Here is a 17,190-nt window from a genome sequence, read left to right on the forward strand (position 1 = left end):
CTCTAAATGACCTGAGGTCTGTAAGCCTTAGATTATAGGTAAAATGATTCAACAATGTTTTAGTACCTTACTTTGAATTCAAGCACATGTTTCAATATGCACGTGACTGGTTTTTAGTGATATAATTTGAGAAGGCTAGTAGGTTACTTAGCATGTATAACCCAAGTCAGGCATGCCCAGCCACTCCCAATAGGAGGCAAGGTTGCATCCACCTAAGAAAACGAGCATGAGCCCTCTCTCTGGATCACTCGGGGGTAACAGGACAGGCCCTCCAGTCTGTGCCATTGCTATTATAACAACACAACTGCTGTCCCACCCCCGACCTGGTATGGCAGATTCAGTGCTTCTCAGGACTGTAGTTACCAGCGCGATGCCTACATCTCTCCTCCCTACTCTCCCCTGACCTAGGAATCTTCCCCTTTAAACCTCATTGTGTTGAAGGTAGGCAAGAATACAGCTGTAAGGCTTTTGTTTCATTTAATCCTTGTCTTGTCTCTATTCTCTTTGTAAGGGCCAACTCAAAGGGGAAAACCTGCTCTAGATTCTATTTATAAGATTTAGTTAATTGGTAGTAAATTGGTCAGTAACCAAGCAAAACCACCAGGAAAATAAACAGTTCCCATGGTAAACAACCAAATTATAAATGAACTTCTGAGAATTAAAGTTGGTAAGCTAGAGATGCCTGTCTTATTAAGCAGATTCAGTGTTAGTCGAATGGCTGTGCTGCTTACTTTCTTTGGGTTCTGTTGGAGTGATGCAAGCCCCCGCCCTTGGTCCTGTCCTACGAGTACCTACTGACTGTGGTGCTCATAAAGTAGAGAATGGTAACTGAGATAGACAGTGGGTATCTAGCAAGAGTCAAAGGAAGTGAGTTTAGACTGGAGGACAAAAACTAAAGCTTGGAAGTGACCACAGGCTTCAAATAGCTAAAGCCCTGTTATGTAAGTGATGTACTTTATGAGTTCTTTATGACCAAACAAACAAGGTCAAATGAGTGGTAATGATCCAGGAGGCAGATTTTAATTCAGTACAGAAAACAAAAAGTAATTAGAACTGGCTAATACCGAAATGAATTCTCTTGAGAGGTGGTAAGCTCCCTGACACTGGTTATAAACAGCAATTGACTAAGGGGATTAAGTGAACTTCTAGAACTAGGTAAGTGTGTTAGAACAAAAGCACAAATATCTAGGTAACAATGATTCAAAGGCCAGATACAAGCACAAACACATCCAAGCTGATGACATGTGTAAAATCCTCATAAATATATGAGTGCTAGAAGAGTGAGTAAAGGACATAGTCAAATAGGTAAAACTAGTCAGCAAAGAATGAGCAAATAAGGCGTAGGGTAGGAGAGGTACAACAGGGCATTAAAGTACATAGCAGAGGAAACAGCAAAGAGAAGACTTTGATATTCAGGCAACTATTATCTCTCCTTCAGTTGTCCTCATATTTATTTATTCTGGTGAGAAACCCCAAGTGAGCATTGTTTTCAAGGCTGGCTGGGCAGAGTAAAAAAAATGTGGAGAAAGGAGAAAAGCAGGCAAAAGCATTTGTCTGATACAACTTCTAGCACATTATTCGTTAAGGATGCTACAGAATGAATTTCAATACTCAGGTTAGATGCTTGGTGAAGAGACACACACACATTTACTCCCAACTCTAAGAGTCCACTGAATACTGGAATTGTGCTTGGATGATGCACTGGAGGAAAAAGTTACTTGTTCAGTCCGGTGTTCCCAACTTCAGAATCCAGCCCTGACTGGTGTAGCTCAGTGGACTGAACACCAGCCTGTGAATTGAAAGGTAGCCAGTTCGATTTCTGGTCAGGGCACATGCCTGGGTTGCAGGCCAGGTCCCCACTTGGGGATGTGCAAGAGGCAACCAATCGATGTATCTCTTTCACATCAATGTTTCTCTCTGTCTCTTTCTCCTTCCCTTGCCCCCTCTGTAAAAATAAATAAATAAATTCTTAAAAGAATCTGGAGGTTTACAAAGGCTAATACGGATGGTGGTTAATCTTTCTCCAAAAATTGTATGTTTTGCATTTACTTACCATCCATCCTTTTGTTCATTCATGTACTCACTCATTCAGTAAGCTTCCACTGATTCAGGGACCTCTCTCCCCAACAGGAATGGTCTCTGATAATCGTGTTAGAGTATCTATGCTGTATCTCAAGCAAAATAAAAATAATCCTATGTCCTGCTATCTAGAGATAATTAATAACTCTGATCTATTTTCCAGTCCTTTTATCCAATATATGTGTATGGATATACCTGTCCATTCATTAATAAATTACCTACTTTTATAAAATTAGGATTATATACAATTTTTCACTTGGATTCTTTTGTCCACTTCATATTTTGAACATTTACCCATATCAGTAAATATTCCTCAAAAACATAATTTTAATGGCTATTTAACCTTTCATCATAGTTTGACCATTATATCACTAGATTTATTACCACCTATAAAACATAAATTAATACTACAAAAATAAGTTATAATTGATATTACAAGAATTCTAACCATAGTTACAAACAAACTGTTGTTGGTTACCTTCCTGTATACAGTCTTTAGTGCTGGATTTAAAGGTTCCTGGCTTATGTTTAGTCTGAATTTCCAAGAATGTCTAACAGGTGAAGGTAATGACATTATTTCAGCACTTTCTTCAAACCAACACATTCCCTACCAAAAAATAATTAAGAAACAAAATAATGAAACATTTCATCAAAAACAAATGCCACACACTATCAGCGAGTGGTTTAACCTGTGAGCTGGCGCACTTGCCTCTTCTAGTTGAAGCAGCCGGTTTTCCATCTTGTTGCAGGTCTTTTTATAGACTTCTGGCTTTCTCTGCATATAGAATCCTTCGTCTTCTAAAATGCGTGGCATCATGTCTTTTGGCAGTTTACGATGGTTGACCACTTAATATCAAAAACTATATATTACTTTAATGTCTGAAATATTAAGCTGGTATTGACTGAATAAGGAGCAAAAGGGAACTCTCATGTACCTCCCGCTAAAGTCTAGCCTGACACACACACACACACACACACACACACACAGCATATGAGTTCTCTTAACCAATTCTCTTCAACTTAGAGAAGGCATGAAAAACAAATATAAAAAATATTCTATAATTTTAGATCAGTACTTTTTATCTATTCAGCATACAAAAAAACTATTGTCCTTTAAAATGATTCAGTAAGGACTCAAATATTTTCTTGGGGGAAAGTGGTGGTGGGAAAATGGAGATAACTGAGTTAGAACAAAAAAATTTTAATAAGATAAAAAAAGAACTTTACCTGGAGAATTACTTGGCACAAAAATATTTGCCTGTTGTTTTTTTATTTGCTCTTGATCATCTTCATATTCAGCAGCTTTTACTTCAAGTAAATCTGGAAAAATCACTTCTTCCATAGAATCTTCATCTTGGCTTTCAGCAAAACCTTGTAAATTATCACCAGGTGAAAAATGTTTGGAATAACTTTTACTTACTGATCTCTGTTGAGTACCAAAAAGAAAAACAAGTATCTATGATTGTCTTTCTCTTCTATGCCTCCCAGTTCAAGGTCAAACTGAAATTGTTACAATGAAATTTCACTGAACAGGGGAACTCATTTAAGACTTCATATTTTACAGTATGATTTTTCTATAGCACTTCTTTGCAATTAGGATTGTAATTCAAGCCCTTCTCTCCTATGGAGAATATTCTGAGATGTTGGATATGACATATCAGTCCCTGAGAATTCACAGTGTAGGGCAAAGCCCAGAGACATCAGGCCAGGTGGTCTTAAACCCCATTTTTTCACTATTCAGAAAACAGTAGTATCTAAAGTGATTGTGGAGCATTCCTGATGTTTTCTGGATGGTATTTAAGAAAAAATGAAAAAAAGTAAAGATTCAACATAGAAGTCTATGGCAAGTGATTATGGTGAAATTCTAAAACATGATATATATATATATATATATATATATATATAAATTATGATCTGAATATAGGTGTTGAAAGATATTTACTAAATATAAAAATGCACATTTTATATCATAATCAGAAATCTTGAGTTTTTTCACACCAAAAATCAACAATTCACTTTGAATGACTTTACTGTCCAATTTGAAACCCACACATACTGAAAAAGAGAAGGAGACAGAGTATGTGAGTCATGCAAATAAAAACCTTTCAATTTTCAAAATCATATATTTAGGGATAGATAATTAAATAGAATGAATTAATCATACAATGTCTCTGAGTAGAGGACCTCACACAGCCTCCGTCAACTCTTGATCAGTATCACCTAGGTTCCTATCACATCATTGCATCATCATACCCTGTTTCCTATCCTTGTCATGAAATCAAGAAAATATTTTATACCCACAAATCTTTATGGTATCCTCTTCAGAATTCAAACAAGGCATATGGCACTGACATACAGAAGCAAGATTTGGGGGATTCCCACATAGGGGATCTCTGTAGATTTCAATCACAGACAAAAGGGGTTCTCTCTGTTCCACCTGGAGCTCCCATTAGCAACCTTCCTGTACCAGACCCCAAGGCTCTCAGCTTGCCTTCACAGCTCAGGTCTGCACTGGTGGCCAAGTAGGGCATGCTCTCACCTTAGATCCCAGCCTTTTTTTTAAATGACCATATAGGTCTCTTTTATGAACCCCACCCTACTCATGGGTCTTTACTATGCAGCTGACAGCAGAGCAGTGCCTATGCTCTTAGCTTGTTGTGTAACAGGGAGTATGAGGTCAGAGGGCATCCACCTAACCCTATATGCATGTCTAGATGGATACACCTGAGTATGGTGTGAGAAACCAAAGATAATGTCCCCCACCCCATCTCACAGAAACATGCCTTGTAAAATGTGGTATGATAAGTAGAACCATCTGAAAGTAACCCTGGGCCTTTCCCTGGGTTGCCCAGACAATACATTTGGGATGAGCGCTCCCCTTTCTCCCAGTAGGAAGGGATCAAAGTCAAGCTCAGCCTCCCACAAAACAATAGCTTTCTCTTCCCTGTGATGAGGACAGTCCTTTCCTATGGGCCCAAAAGTCACGATGGATGTGGCAGATGACTTTTCCAGACCACTCTAAAAACCTGCATCTAAACTGGGAATTCCTCATGCCCACGTATCCTATTTCTCCCACTGACCAATGTCTTAGTTACGTGTCACTTGAACACAGACCCAAGGTAGTGAGGGAGAGAGCACGAGGATAAGGGAGCAGTTTTCTCCACAGATAAAAGTTACAAAGTCTCTGAGGCAAGAGCATGTTGTGAAGAACACGTAAAAGGCCAATGTGGCTAAAGGTGGGTGGGAGAAGGGGAAAGCAGTAAGAAATTAAGTCAGAGAAGTACCAAAGGGGGCCAGGTCATGTAAGACTTGGAGGGCCCTGTAAGGACTGTGGCTTTTGTTTTGAGTTATATAGAAAACCATTAGAAGGTGTAAGCAAAACAATGGCCTCTCTCAGATTTTAACAAGATCACTCTGACTACCCATGTGGTACAGAAATAGTTCAAGCAATAGTGAAAACAGAGGAAGACCATGGCAATGACCCAGATGAGAGGTTATGGTGGCTTCGACTAGGGTTGTACCAGTGGAGGTAGTAAAAAAATCAGACTCTGGAATACATAAAGATAGAACCAACAGGATTTGTGATGAACTGAATGTAAGGCATGTGAGTAAAAGAGGATCCAAGTATAACACGAGGCTTGGCTGAGGGACTGGAAAAGTGAAACTGCCATTTACTACCATCATTCCATTTGTATAAAAGTCTGTGTGTGTGCCTGTACTGGCATCGGTACAGAGAAAAGTATGAAAAATTATAATGGTGGTTTCTCTAAGGGCAGTGGGATTTCATGTGATTTCTATTTTCTTCTCCATGGTTTTCTGCACTAAGTTTTTATAATGTATATACTTCGTTTAAATTTTTAAAAGATAAAGCTACTTTTGTGGAAAAAACAACAATAATAAAGAAGGAATGAAAGGACTAGGCACAGTGCAAAGGGGAATGGAAGACGCTGGGAAGAAGTAGGAAGGCAAACAGGGGCCTAAGAGGGACTCACAAAAGGACCTGAGGGATTTGGACATGACTAAGAGGTGTTAGCAGATAGAAAGAACTCTGGGGAACAGGAGGCACTGGGGGAGGAGGCTCGAGGAAACTGGAGAGAGTTGAAGGTAGAGAGAAATTAAAGAAAAACACAGAGGAGCATGAACAGACAGGGCGACCAACGATAGAGACTGACAAATCAGAAAGTGATGGGAAAAGACTGGTGAGACTGAAGAAAGGACAAAAAGGAGTAACAGAAGGGGCCCAGGAGTTTGAGAGGAACCGGGAAGAAGTGACAGAAATTGGAAGGCTCTGGGATTAGATTAGGAGGGATGGAGATGGGGACTCTATGGAGAGTAAGAGATGTTAGCAAGAATAATGCAGGACACTTGGACAGGACAGGAACAACCAAAGAAAAACACAGGCTTTGGAGCTGACAGCCTATACTTCCCAGCTTATCAATGCTTAACCCCCATACCTGAGTTTCCTCACCTACATACCAGAGATGAAAATAATGCCTGCCTCACAGGGTTTCTCTGAGGATTGAATAATACAGTCCACACTAAAAGTTTAGTATATCACTGGGCATCCAGTAAGGACTCAATAAGTTTTAGAAATTATTATTATTAAGAGCTCAATTCAAAAAGAAGAAGGTGGCTCAAAAATAAAAATTTCCGAGTATTTCATTCTTTGCCTTTAATAAGCGTTATTTTTCCTGAGAATGAGGGTACGAGAGGAAGGGGAACACATCCAACCTGCTCTGACGACTGGCCCAAAGCTGAGCCTTCTTCACTGCTCAGAGTGAAAAACGAAAGGCCTGCATCCAAGGGGACTTCAGTCTGTGGGTTAAACAACGGTAAACCAGTACTCAGGGGTGAAATGAATACTTTTTCTGCTTATCAATGAAAGAAGTACTTTTCTGCAATGAGGTAAATAGTAACTATTATCTTATTTATGAGCAAGGAGCAGCAGGAGAGACAGTATCAAGTTATATTTAGCTTTGAGTCTGGTTTATGAATTTTTATTTTGAAGGTTCTGTAATAAAAAAGTATCGAGTCCAAATCTGCTCCATCTTCCCAAACTAACTCTTCACTCCAGTCAGAGTATTAAGGGATTACCTTACAGTCTGATCAAAGTGTGGGCTCAGGGAAAATGCTTCTTTCTCTCTCCCTGACGTCAGGTGCTCTCACATACGTCTGTGCTCGCCCACGAGCCCCACTCTACCTCTCTACAACCTTTGTGGAGTGAGAGGTAGTCAAAAGTATTAAAGGTGACATGTTCATAGTGACAAACTTGCTGAAAAATAAGCCCTCCTTTTTCAATGCTGTAAAGTCTGAATCTTTCAAACGTAAAGCACTTACTGCCCTGACTGGTGTGGCTCAGTGGATTGAGCGCCGGCCTGCAAACCAAAGGGTCGCCAGTTCAACTCCCCGTCAGGGCACATGCCTGGGTTGCGGGCCAGGTCCCCAGTGGGAGTGCGTGTGAGAGGCAACCACACATTGATGTTTCTCTCCCTTTCTCCCCTCCTCTCTAAAAATAAATAAGTAAAATCTAAAAAATAAATAAAGAAAATTAATGTAAAGCACTTATCACTTCTTTCTCACACATATATCAAAACAAACTGTTTTTAGGGAGGTATGAGAGAGAAATTAATTCTATAAGAAAAAGCAAAGTCCAGTCATTAAGAGTCAAAAAACTTAAAAATACATAAAACACAAAAGCTTATTTTATATCCTATTTATATCTAGATGTTTAAAATTGGGTTATAGTGTTGATTGTATAATTCTGTAAATTTACTCAAAATTACTGAATCATATACTTAAAATGGGTAAAGTTTTGCTATTTAAAGTATAAAGTGGTTTTTAAAGGTTAAACAAAGTTATTCACCTTAGACCACTGATTTATCTTATTATCAAGGAACAGATGGGTTGAAGATTTTTCACTTTGATTAATCTGAAACAACATAAATGGTATAGAAAAGTTAATCTTAACAGGTATAAACATAATTATACTCCAAAGTCTTTTTTCAAAATAGATTAAAAACCAAGACTTCTCAATGTCCCTCTCTTAAAAAGTGTGCACATATTTCCCCCTGAGACGTCTTATATAGTTACCATGACCAAACCACTAAACTTTTCTTGGATTTAAGTTTGAAAAAAAAAGCATGGCAAGGAACTCAAAGTTTTTGGATTTAAGGAGCTATATTAAGACTGAATTTTGGCTCCTTTTAACACAGAAAAGTTCATTTGATACTTACTGCACCTAAACAGTAAATTTAAAAACAGAAAATAAGCATTACCTTAGCATTTTTTAGCTTTCCTCTTACTTTGCTTCTCAACGTTTCAATTATGTTTTGATTTTCTTCTGCATCTAAACCTACCAAGAAGCCAACACAATACAGAGCTCATGATGCTTTTTAAAATAATTAAACAGCAATAGCAGCAGAAGTACTTACTGAATACCTAAACTACATGCATTTTTAAAGATCATGACAATTATGAAGACTGGGTCATGGCCCCATGAGAGCTTAGAACCTCAGACAAACGGATGTCCCCTCCCCCTCCTCCATCTGGAGTAAACACCTTTATGCATGGTCAGGCTGAAGTTTGTTTCCTCTTCCCTGTGCGTCCTCAGCTACTGGCTATAGTCCTTCTTTGTAGTCAGGCAAAAAATAAATAAATAAACTTTCAGAAAAGCAAATCTTTACCTTTTTCCTTTTGGGAAAAAATCTATTAGAACTGTCATAGTCTATGTAAACTGCTCTACAGAATATACAAATATTAAAGTCAGGTTACTTCAACTTGATGAAACTGGAATGGAATCTAAAAGGAAGAGGTAAGTTTCTAGGTACTCATTTGAACTACTTGTGTTAGTTTTGTAAAATTTGCTGACTCCTACTTCTGCCAGCTCTTAGCAAGAAACAGTCTCATAGGGAATAAAGACGCCATATATTGCGTGCACTCCAAACCATGTGTTATTTTTTGCTCACCCACCAGATGGACTGAGAAAGACAGCAATTGGGCAGTCCTAAATACAGTAGAAATGGAGGACCTTTTGGTCATTTTTGCCTTTCTTCTTCCTGCTTCTGAGTTACATAGAGGATGGTGGGAATAAAGGGTAAGTAAACGCCAAATCACTAGAGGTCATGAGAATCTTCATTCTCAACTGCAGTACTTCTTGTTATAATTTAAAAATTACTAGTTGGTTTGTTTATACTCTATTCCTAGAACTTAGAATGGCAGGTGGCATACCGTATTTACTCAATAATGATGAATGAACCAGGGTTCATTCATTATTTATGTATTTTTCTTGAAATCTATACAGCTTCCTGAAGCAGATTCTGTAACTATATATCTTTATGGACTAACACAGTCTCAAACACTAGTGGATTCTCCATGTTTACAGAGAGAGAGAAAATAAAGTCTTAACCAACAAAATTTTATTACATTTATAGACTTTACTAATTATTTCCATATGCCCGTCTTGTATTATCTAGAAAGTGTAGTTTCTGTTTGAACTCATCTCTTAAAACCCATGTTCCCAGTTGAAACAGCAAGGATAGGATTAGTCATTTGCATCTTTTAAAAATAAAAACTGACAGCATCTGAGTTGTGGTATACTTATTGAGGACCTTTTTGGAGATGCTTGTCTACATTTTCTTTCACTGCAATGTTATCTGTCACTTCTGACATCTGCAAAAAAAAAAGAGATGAAGGTTACCTTGCATCTTTTTGTTTTGGAATTGAGCATCTTTTTAGATGTTCATCAACCCTTTGAAAGACATTTTCTTTAAAATACCAATTCATAGCCTTTGTCTGTTTTCTTAAATTTCATCTTTTTATCAGTTGGTATGAGCTCTTTATATATGGTAGACTTTTAATTAAGAAATTGCTCTCTGTAATATCAAAAAGGACCTTTTAATGATAAAATCCAATGATTAGTTCTTACTGACCATATACCGATGCCTACTTTATATATCTTTTAGGAGGTTCAAATGAGGTCAGACTAATGAAAATACTTTGAAATTCAACACTGTATCAGTGTTAACTTTTACCTGATTACCCTGTAGTATCTGGGCACCTGATATCAGTACCCTGATAATGTTGGGCACCTTTACATTCTGAAAACTTTATACATCCTTGACCTCTACCCTTCTATCTCTGGGGCCACTTACTCCCTGTATCCTTCAATGATTACACTTCTCCTCACAGCTTAAATGTGGGCTCATTCCAAGGCTTTAGAGAGCACATGTATTCCTGTGGCCCCCTAAATCTGTCTCCAGCTCTGCTCTCCTGAACGCCATATTTCCAGCTGCCTACTAGTATTTGTAATTGAAGGTACTGCTATTAACAGTGTGCTATTTTATAGTTTTTTAAACCTCAATATTCTAAAATTGAACCATAATAGCAATGTTAAATCTTTTTTTAGAACAATATGGATAAGTTTGATCTTCACGTTAAGTTTAAGAAATGAAACAGTAAAACTCTCCTTAAATACCAACTGTACATGCTAACCAAACTAACGTGCAGTTGCAGTGGAAAGAACAAGCAGACACACATCAGGATTCCCACCACAGTAAAGACATGGATTTGTGTCAAATGCCAAAGCAAGGTATTGACACAATCTCAGTAAAAACATTATTACTGTCCTTGTCTACACACTTTCCAAAAGAACTTCAAAATCCACTAGGGGTTCCTACATCATTCTCAAGAACTACTGTATAAGGTCAATATGACCTAAGATGTTCTGTTCTGATTAATACTTCAGTATGTTCCTCAACATAATTAAAAATACCTAATTCACCTGTTAACCAAGGGACAGTAACCCTAAAAGTATGATGGGACACATACCCTGGCAAGTGATTGATAGAGGTCTCCCTTTAATTTCAAATAATCTCACCCAGCATTCCCCGAATTTATAACTCCCTCTCCCCATCTGTAAGGCAGGGGTAAAACAGGAATCTTAATTGGAGTTACTTTAAAAGACATGTAGATACCAGTTCTATACATGTTTCACTCTCTAAAAAAAGAAAAACATTTTATTTTGAGCAAAGCAGGAAATGGAGTACTGACTGGCTGAAAACAGATAAATTAAAATTTAAGGGAGGGAACAAATAAATAAGTAAATACATAAATAACTCACCTCCAGTGTTCTTTGTTATATAACAGACAGACCAAACAGTTTATCCCTGCTATCTCTTGTTGCTTTTTTTAATATATAAAGTGTATTTAAATACATCACAGTTTTCAGGATTATACTACATTGATATCTGAACTATTTATTATAATCAGAATCCTTATAAGCTCCATTAATACCTTACTTTTTTTTTAATATCTTCTTTTTTCTTTGAGATCTTTTTCATGGTGGTTCTTTCATTTCCACTTTCTAAATAAATAAAAAATAGTCTTAAGAATGATACAGTGTATTACTGAAATAAAACAACTATTATGATATTTGAGATAAAAGCATGTTATTTAAATTTTTTAATTTAACTGCAAATTAGGTAAATGTTTTCATCTTTAATATTTAGTACTTATTAGAAATTCTGGTTAATAAAATAAAACATGTAAAAAAAGAGGTATAACTATTGAAAAGGAGAAGACAAAAATCCTTGTCTGTAGAAATAAGTCTTTATGGTACATTTACACAACGGAATTCTACGCAGTAGGAAGAAAGGAGCTCCTACCCTTTGCAACAGCACTGAGGGAACTGGAGAGCATTATGCTAAGTGAAATAAGCCAGGTGGTGAAAGACAAATACCATATGATCTCACCTTTAACAGGAACCTAATCCACAAAATGAACAAGCAAGCAAAATATAACCAAAGACACTGAAGTTGAGAGCAGGCCAACAGTGACCAGAGGGGAGAGGATAAAGGGGGACAGTGAGGGGTTTGCAGGAGCTATTATAAAGGACACATGGACAATAACAATGTGGGGTGGAGATGGGGGAGGGAGGTGGGGAGGGCTGGGGAAGTGGGGAGGGATGGGGGGAAAGGCAAAAAACTGTACTTGAACAAGAATTTTAAAAATGTGGCCTCTGGCTGGTGTAGCTCAGTGGATTGAGTGCAGGCCTGAGAAGCAAAAAATTGTGGTTCGATTCCCAGTCAGGGCATATGCCTGGGTTGCAGGCCAGTTCCCGGGGGGGACACAGGAGAGACAACCATACATTGATATTTCTCTCCCTCTCTCCTTCCCTTCCCCCCTAAAGATAAATAAATAAAAATTTTAAAAAATGCCTAAAAAAACTTTTATATATAGAAAACCCAACATACTCAGAGAAAAAAGCTTAGACATAATTAGAAAGTTGTTAAAGGCAGAATAAAAGTATATATGTCAAAGTTAATAGCTTCACCATATGCTAACAGAAAAAATATCAAGGAATAACTTCAATTAAAATATGTGGTATCTATTCAAGATCTAATTAAAACATATTCCTGGGAGGCAGGGAGATTGGTTAAGAGACTATTTTAACATTCCTGATCAGAGATGCTGAAGATCTGAATCAAAAAATGGAAATGGAAAGGGAGGGTAGAGAAAAATTCATTTATTACTAGAATTAGAATGTACATCTCCCGTTATAAGATATTAAAATGTCAAATTACTATACTGAAACTAATAAAACGAACAGAATATTTAAATATTACTATACTGAAACTAATATAACTAATAGAACATTGCACACCAATATTTAAATTAAAATATATTTAAAAACAGATAATCATGTGATATTTTATAATCCATTTATGCTATTAATCTATTTTTAATACATTAATTTTATAATTTCTTGAATGACAAAAGAAAAAAGAGGCAGAATTCACAAGATTGGGTGAGTAATTACACATGTAGAATAAAGTAGGGGAAGAATCAAAGACTCCTAGTTTTTTGGCTTCAGTGACTGAGAGGTAGCCTCATTTCAATATTGTCAAAGTACAAAGGTAGTTGGGGTAGGAATAGAGACTTCAGTTTTGCAATGTTGCTTATGCATGCTTATGAGATGTTCAGGTGAGAGATCCAGAAGGTGATTAAAAATACTGAACAGAAGGGAATCATGTCTAAGCTAAATTCTTTGTTTAGTCTGTAGAAAAAGGCATTTAAGAGATTGATTTAATGACTCTTTAAAAGAATCAACCCTTTTTAAGATTCTTCCTACCAATATACAAAGCTTAGACACCACAGGAATAGGATACTAGGAAAAGAGAATTTTGAATTTACTTTCTATTCTGCGAGAACGTCTAAAAGAAACTTAAAATCAATACCTGGCTTACTGATGCCTAAACCTGTAAATTTAATCTGATAAACTATGAAAAACAGCAGTGGTAATCCAATAGTTACATCATGGTAAATTTTCGAATAAAAACCTTATTGTAGCCCTGGCTGGCATAGCTCAGTGGATTGAACGTGGGCCTGCGAACCACACGATCGAGGTTCGATTCCCAGTCGGGGCACATGCCTGGGTTGCAGGCCAGTTCCCAGCGGGGTACTCATGAGAGGAAACCATACATTGATATTTCTCTCTTTCTCTCCTTTCCTTCCTCTCTGAAGATAAATAAATAAATTTTTTTTAAAAAAACCTTATTGTAGGGGAAATTATTAATAATCTTTACATACCTGGAGATGTTTCTAGCCTGGTTCATTTATCATTCCATAAATGATAAAAGATGAAGGATTACAAACAAAATATTAGATAAAACTGAAGATGTAGACGAAAATTGCACTTGCTCTATTGAAAAATCTCATGTGGAAGTAAGGCAAAATTGTAACTCACACTTTCACCTTCTTACAGCAATTCAATTTTGTGTTAGAAAACTCACTCCAACAGTTAAATCCAATCTTCTCTAGAAGGCTATTGCTAATTTACAATTCTTGCATTTAAAGCTTTTTCTAAAAGATAAGAAAATTGAGGATTAGCTCTTTTTGTAAAAGAGGCCATGAAGGTCCATAGTGAAAGCCTGAGAATAAAAAGTCAAGTAGTTCACTCAGTGCTTTCTTGCTTAGCATTTAGAAATCTCTGGATTCCATATGATCTCACCTTTAACAGTAGTCTAATTAACAAAACAAATAAGCAAAATATAACCAAACACTCTGACAGTGACCAGAGGGGAGAGGGGAGGGAATTTCAGGGGAAAGGGGCAAGGGTTTGCAGGAACAAGTATAAAGGACACATGGACAATAACAAGGCTGGGGGGGTGCCGGTGGAGCGTGGAAACAGGACAGGGGTGGGGAGGGCTTGGATGAGGATAAAAGGCAGAAAACTGTACTTGAACAATTAAAATTAAAAAATAAATAAAATAGTTATAAAAATCTCTAGATTCTGAAAATTAATCCAGTAGTGCCTTTATCACTATGGATATTCCTCAAATAAAAATTCCTAAAACCTATTTTATTTTGTGTATAAATTTAGTACTCAGTCACCTTGATTACTTCAGTCAGATGTCATTTGGTTTCAGGATTATTAGCAGAATAAAGTCACAGGAAAAGTCTCTAGAGCATGAAATGGTCAGAAAATGCACATTCTGGTATATAGTACTATCTCTTTGGTTAATTATGAGCTAACTAGAAATTTGTTTTTTCCCTAAGTGTTGGAAACCTTTCCAACTGTACCACTTTCCTTTCTTAGTAGAACTGAATTTAGTCCAAAATCCAATTTTATGAATCCTTTCTGAACTCCCTGATAGTAGGGCTCTCAAATCATGCTCTTTCCAGACTTCTTTTATTCGAATTGAGATGTTACACCAAAAACTGAAAGTCTCACACAAAGTTATAATAAAATTAAGGCAATGAATACCACTTTGTCAAAATCAAAATTTATTAAATACATTGCATCAGCTACCTTTTACTGATACTAGGGTATGGAAAATGTGAAAGTTAACAAAAAAAATTCTACAATTAATTAAGTGTGACACAGCATTATTTCAGAGTGTTTTACAAAAAGTATCATTATTTCCAGGTGTTCCATTACCTGACAAGTTTAAAAATTAATACCTTTTAATTAACTGTGATCTTATTTTCTATAATAAAAAACTAGGGGCAAGTGACATGGCAAAGGATTTTCTGATATGTGAATTTATATGTAAGTCAATTTAAACTAAATGGAAAACTAAAAGCAGTAAAACTAAAGAATCCACTGTGGTCAGTACTAATCCCCCAAATCGTCACAACTTGCTCCTACATGTCAAGAAAGATTTAGGTCCACTTCCCTTGAGACTTCAGGTACATAAAAATAAATAAATGCCAAAACAGTTTACGAAAACCACAGTATCTTTTCAAAGTTTACCTCTAACACACAAATGCAATATAATTTTGTTATTAACCATAATTGGATATATAAAACTACTAATTCATGGAGCAACAGCAGCCATGAGTCCAGAAACTGGACACAATTAAGTTATATGATATTGTTTTTAATGTAAACCTAAAGATGTATCTCTGGGCCTGTATTTATAGTCTCCATCAGAGAGCAACTCGAAAGGAAGGCCGGTGCTGAAAGTGAGGCCTTAGGAGGCCCTCATGTCCAATGCACCACCAGAGCAAGCCCTCTCCATCACTCTCCAACATAAACCTTCGATTACAGCCAGGTCAAACTCTTCATATAGCTCTAGCACCCTCCACCTATTGATTTTTCCAACTATCCCCTAACAGACAGCATTATACGTTTCCAAGCCTGATTCAAAGCCCACGTGTTCCAGAAGTCCAGTCCACCCACCCCAATGTTGGCTCTTCTGTGACCTCCAATAGCACTTCAATTCTCCATCTCATCTTGCAAGTCCATCTTTCTGCTTACCCTAAAGTGTGTTGGACCGCTGGAGTGAACACTCACCTACCCTCCACCAATCCTGGCAAGGTGTTCAACACACAGCAGACATTCAATAAATAAAATGGTTCAGATATAATCTCACATATGTGTAATCTAATGAACAAAACAAGCTGCCGAACAAAATAGAAACAGAGGCACGGACACATGGAACAGACTGACAGCTGACCGAGGGGGTAGCGGGGAATAGATGAGAGAAGATGAAGGGATAAGCCAAAGAGCACATACACATAACTCCTAGATGTAGACAACAGTGTGGCGAGGGCAAGAGGGATGGGGTGGAGGAATGGGTGGAAGCGGGCAAAGGGGAAGAAATGGGGACATCTGTATTAGTGTCAACAATAAGAATAAAAAATAAAGTAAAAGTTAAATTAAAATAAAGTGGCCCAGGATCTAATACAAATCAATCACTGCTATCGAAAGGTCAGCATCTGGAGACTACAAGTCCCAGAGGCCCGTGCGGGTCTGGCTCCGGTTACAAAGACCCCTGCTGAGTTTTGTTTGTTCGTTTGTTTGTTTAACAGAACTAGACTCCAGACAAAATATTGGAGAGTCTGACAGAGAAGGGTTGGGGGGCTTTAACCAGCAGTACGACGTTCACCTGGACGAACAGTGCACTTTTTTGCTTTATCAAGACGCGACGATGGGCCGCACCAGTAACTTCAGACAAGAAGTCGTCAACCGTCCAGCACCGCTCCGGATTTGCTCAGTTTAAGCCCGCCGCCCGCCTCGCGCCAGGTGCTCTAGGCCTGACGTCAAGGTGGTCAAGGAGCATGAGCGATGCGGGCCGTCAGCCAACCGGGTCCGAGCGTCTGTCTAACAAATCTGCGTGCTACGTCTGTTCAGACGCTACCTGGGTTTGTAGCTGGAATTAAAGCGCTAGAGTCTGTCACTGCCACCGTCGCCTCAGTGCAACGCACCTGGGGGGAGCCTCGGCCTTGGTCACTCGCCACCTCGTTGCGTGCCCTAGTGGCTACAGCTGTCTCGAAGTTTGTTCTGGAAAGGGCCTCAGAGGGGTGTGGCCTAGGTCGTGGGAGCCCCGCTTCTGTCGCGTCCTGGTGAAGAATAGTATCCCCAAAGGGTGAGTACTGGCCGTGAGCTCCCCTGCTGGAGGCGGATCCGCGGCTACAACCGGAGCGCCGGGCTAAGCCGGCTTTCCCGAGGGAGGGCGCTTCCGAGTCCGCTGTGTGCGAGCGCTCGCGAGCGCCGTGGATGCGCGCTCCGTAGCCCCTGGGGGCCGAGCAGGGACCGGGGCGCGGAGAGGCTGGTGGCGCGGGTAGCGACACTCGGGGCAGCTACGCGACCTGCCTGCCACCTATCTC

General features: G+C 38.3%; 1 protein-coding gene across 2 annotated transcripts in view; it reads right to left on the reverse strand.

Annotated features, from left to right (window-relative positions):
- CC2D2B (coiled-coil and C2 domain containing 2B) overlaps positions 1–16,555 on the reverse strand; it is a 98,979-nt gene extending 82,424 nt beyond the window's left edge. The window contains exons 1-10 of one of the 2 annotated variants that reach the window (XM_037050857.1): positions 16,470–16,555; positions 11,376–11,440; positions 9,687–9,747; positions 8,355–8,431; positions 7,943–8,008; positions 6,811–6,894; positions 3,307–3,505; positions 2,789–2,925; positions 2,558–2,686; positions 283–1,789 (exon numbers count right to left, since the gene is read on the reverse strand). In XM_037050857.1, the coding sequence (XP_036906752.1) occupies positions 1,715–1,789; positions 2,558–2,686; positions 2,789–2,925; positions 3,307–3,505; positions 6,811–6,894; positions 7,943–8,008; positions 8,355–8,431; positions 9,687–9,747; positions 11,376–11,417 (870 nt within the window). In that variant the 5' untranslated portion in view covers positions 11,418–11,440; positions 16,470–16,555 and the 3' untranslated portion in view covers positions 283–1,714. Of the gene's footprint in view, positions 1–282; positions 1,790–2,557; positions 2,687–2,788; positions 2,926–3,306; positions 3,506–6,810; positions 6,895–7,930; positions 8,009–8,354; positions 8,432–9,686; positions 9,748–11,375; positions 11,441–16,469 lie in introns of those variants that run through there. The other variant, XM_037050855.1, reaches the window with a different exon arrangement.
- Between the last annotated feature and the right edge of the window lie 635 nt (positions 16,556–17,190).

The sequence above is a fragment of the Sturnira hondurensis genome, unplaced genomic scaffold (genome assembly GCF_014824575.4).
Source record: "Sturnira hondurensis isolate 20B ecotype Veracruz unplaced genomic scaffold, ASM1482457v3 Scaffold0006849, whole genome shotgun sequence".
NCBI classification, from domain to species: Eukaryota; Metazoa; Chordata; class Mammalia; order Chiroptera; family Phyllostomidae; genus Sturnira; species Sturnira hondurensis.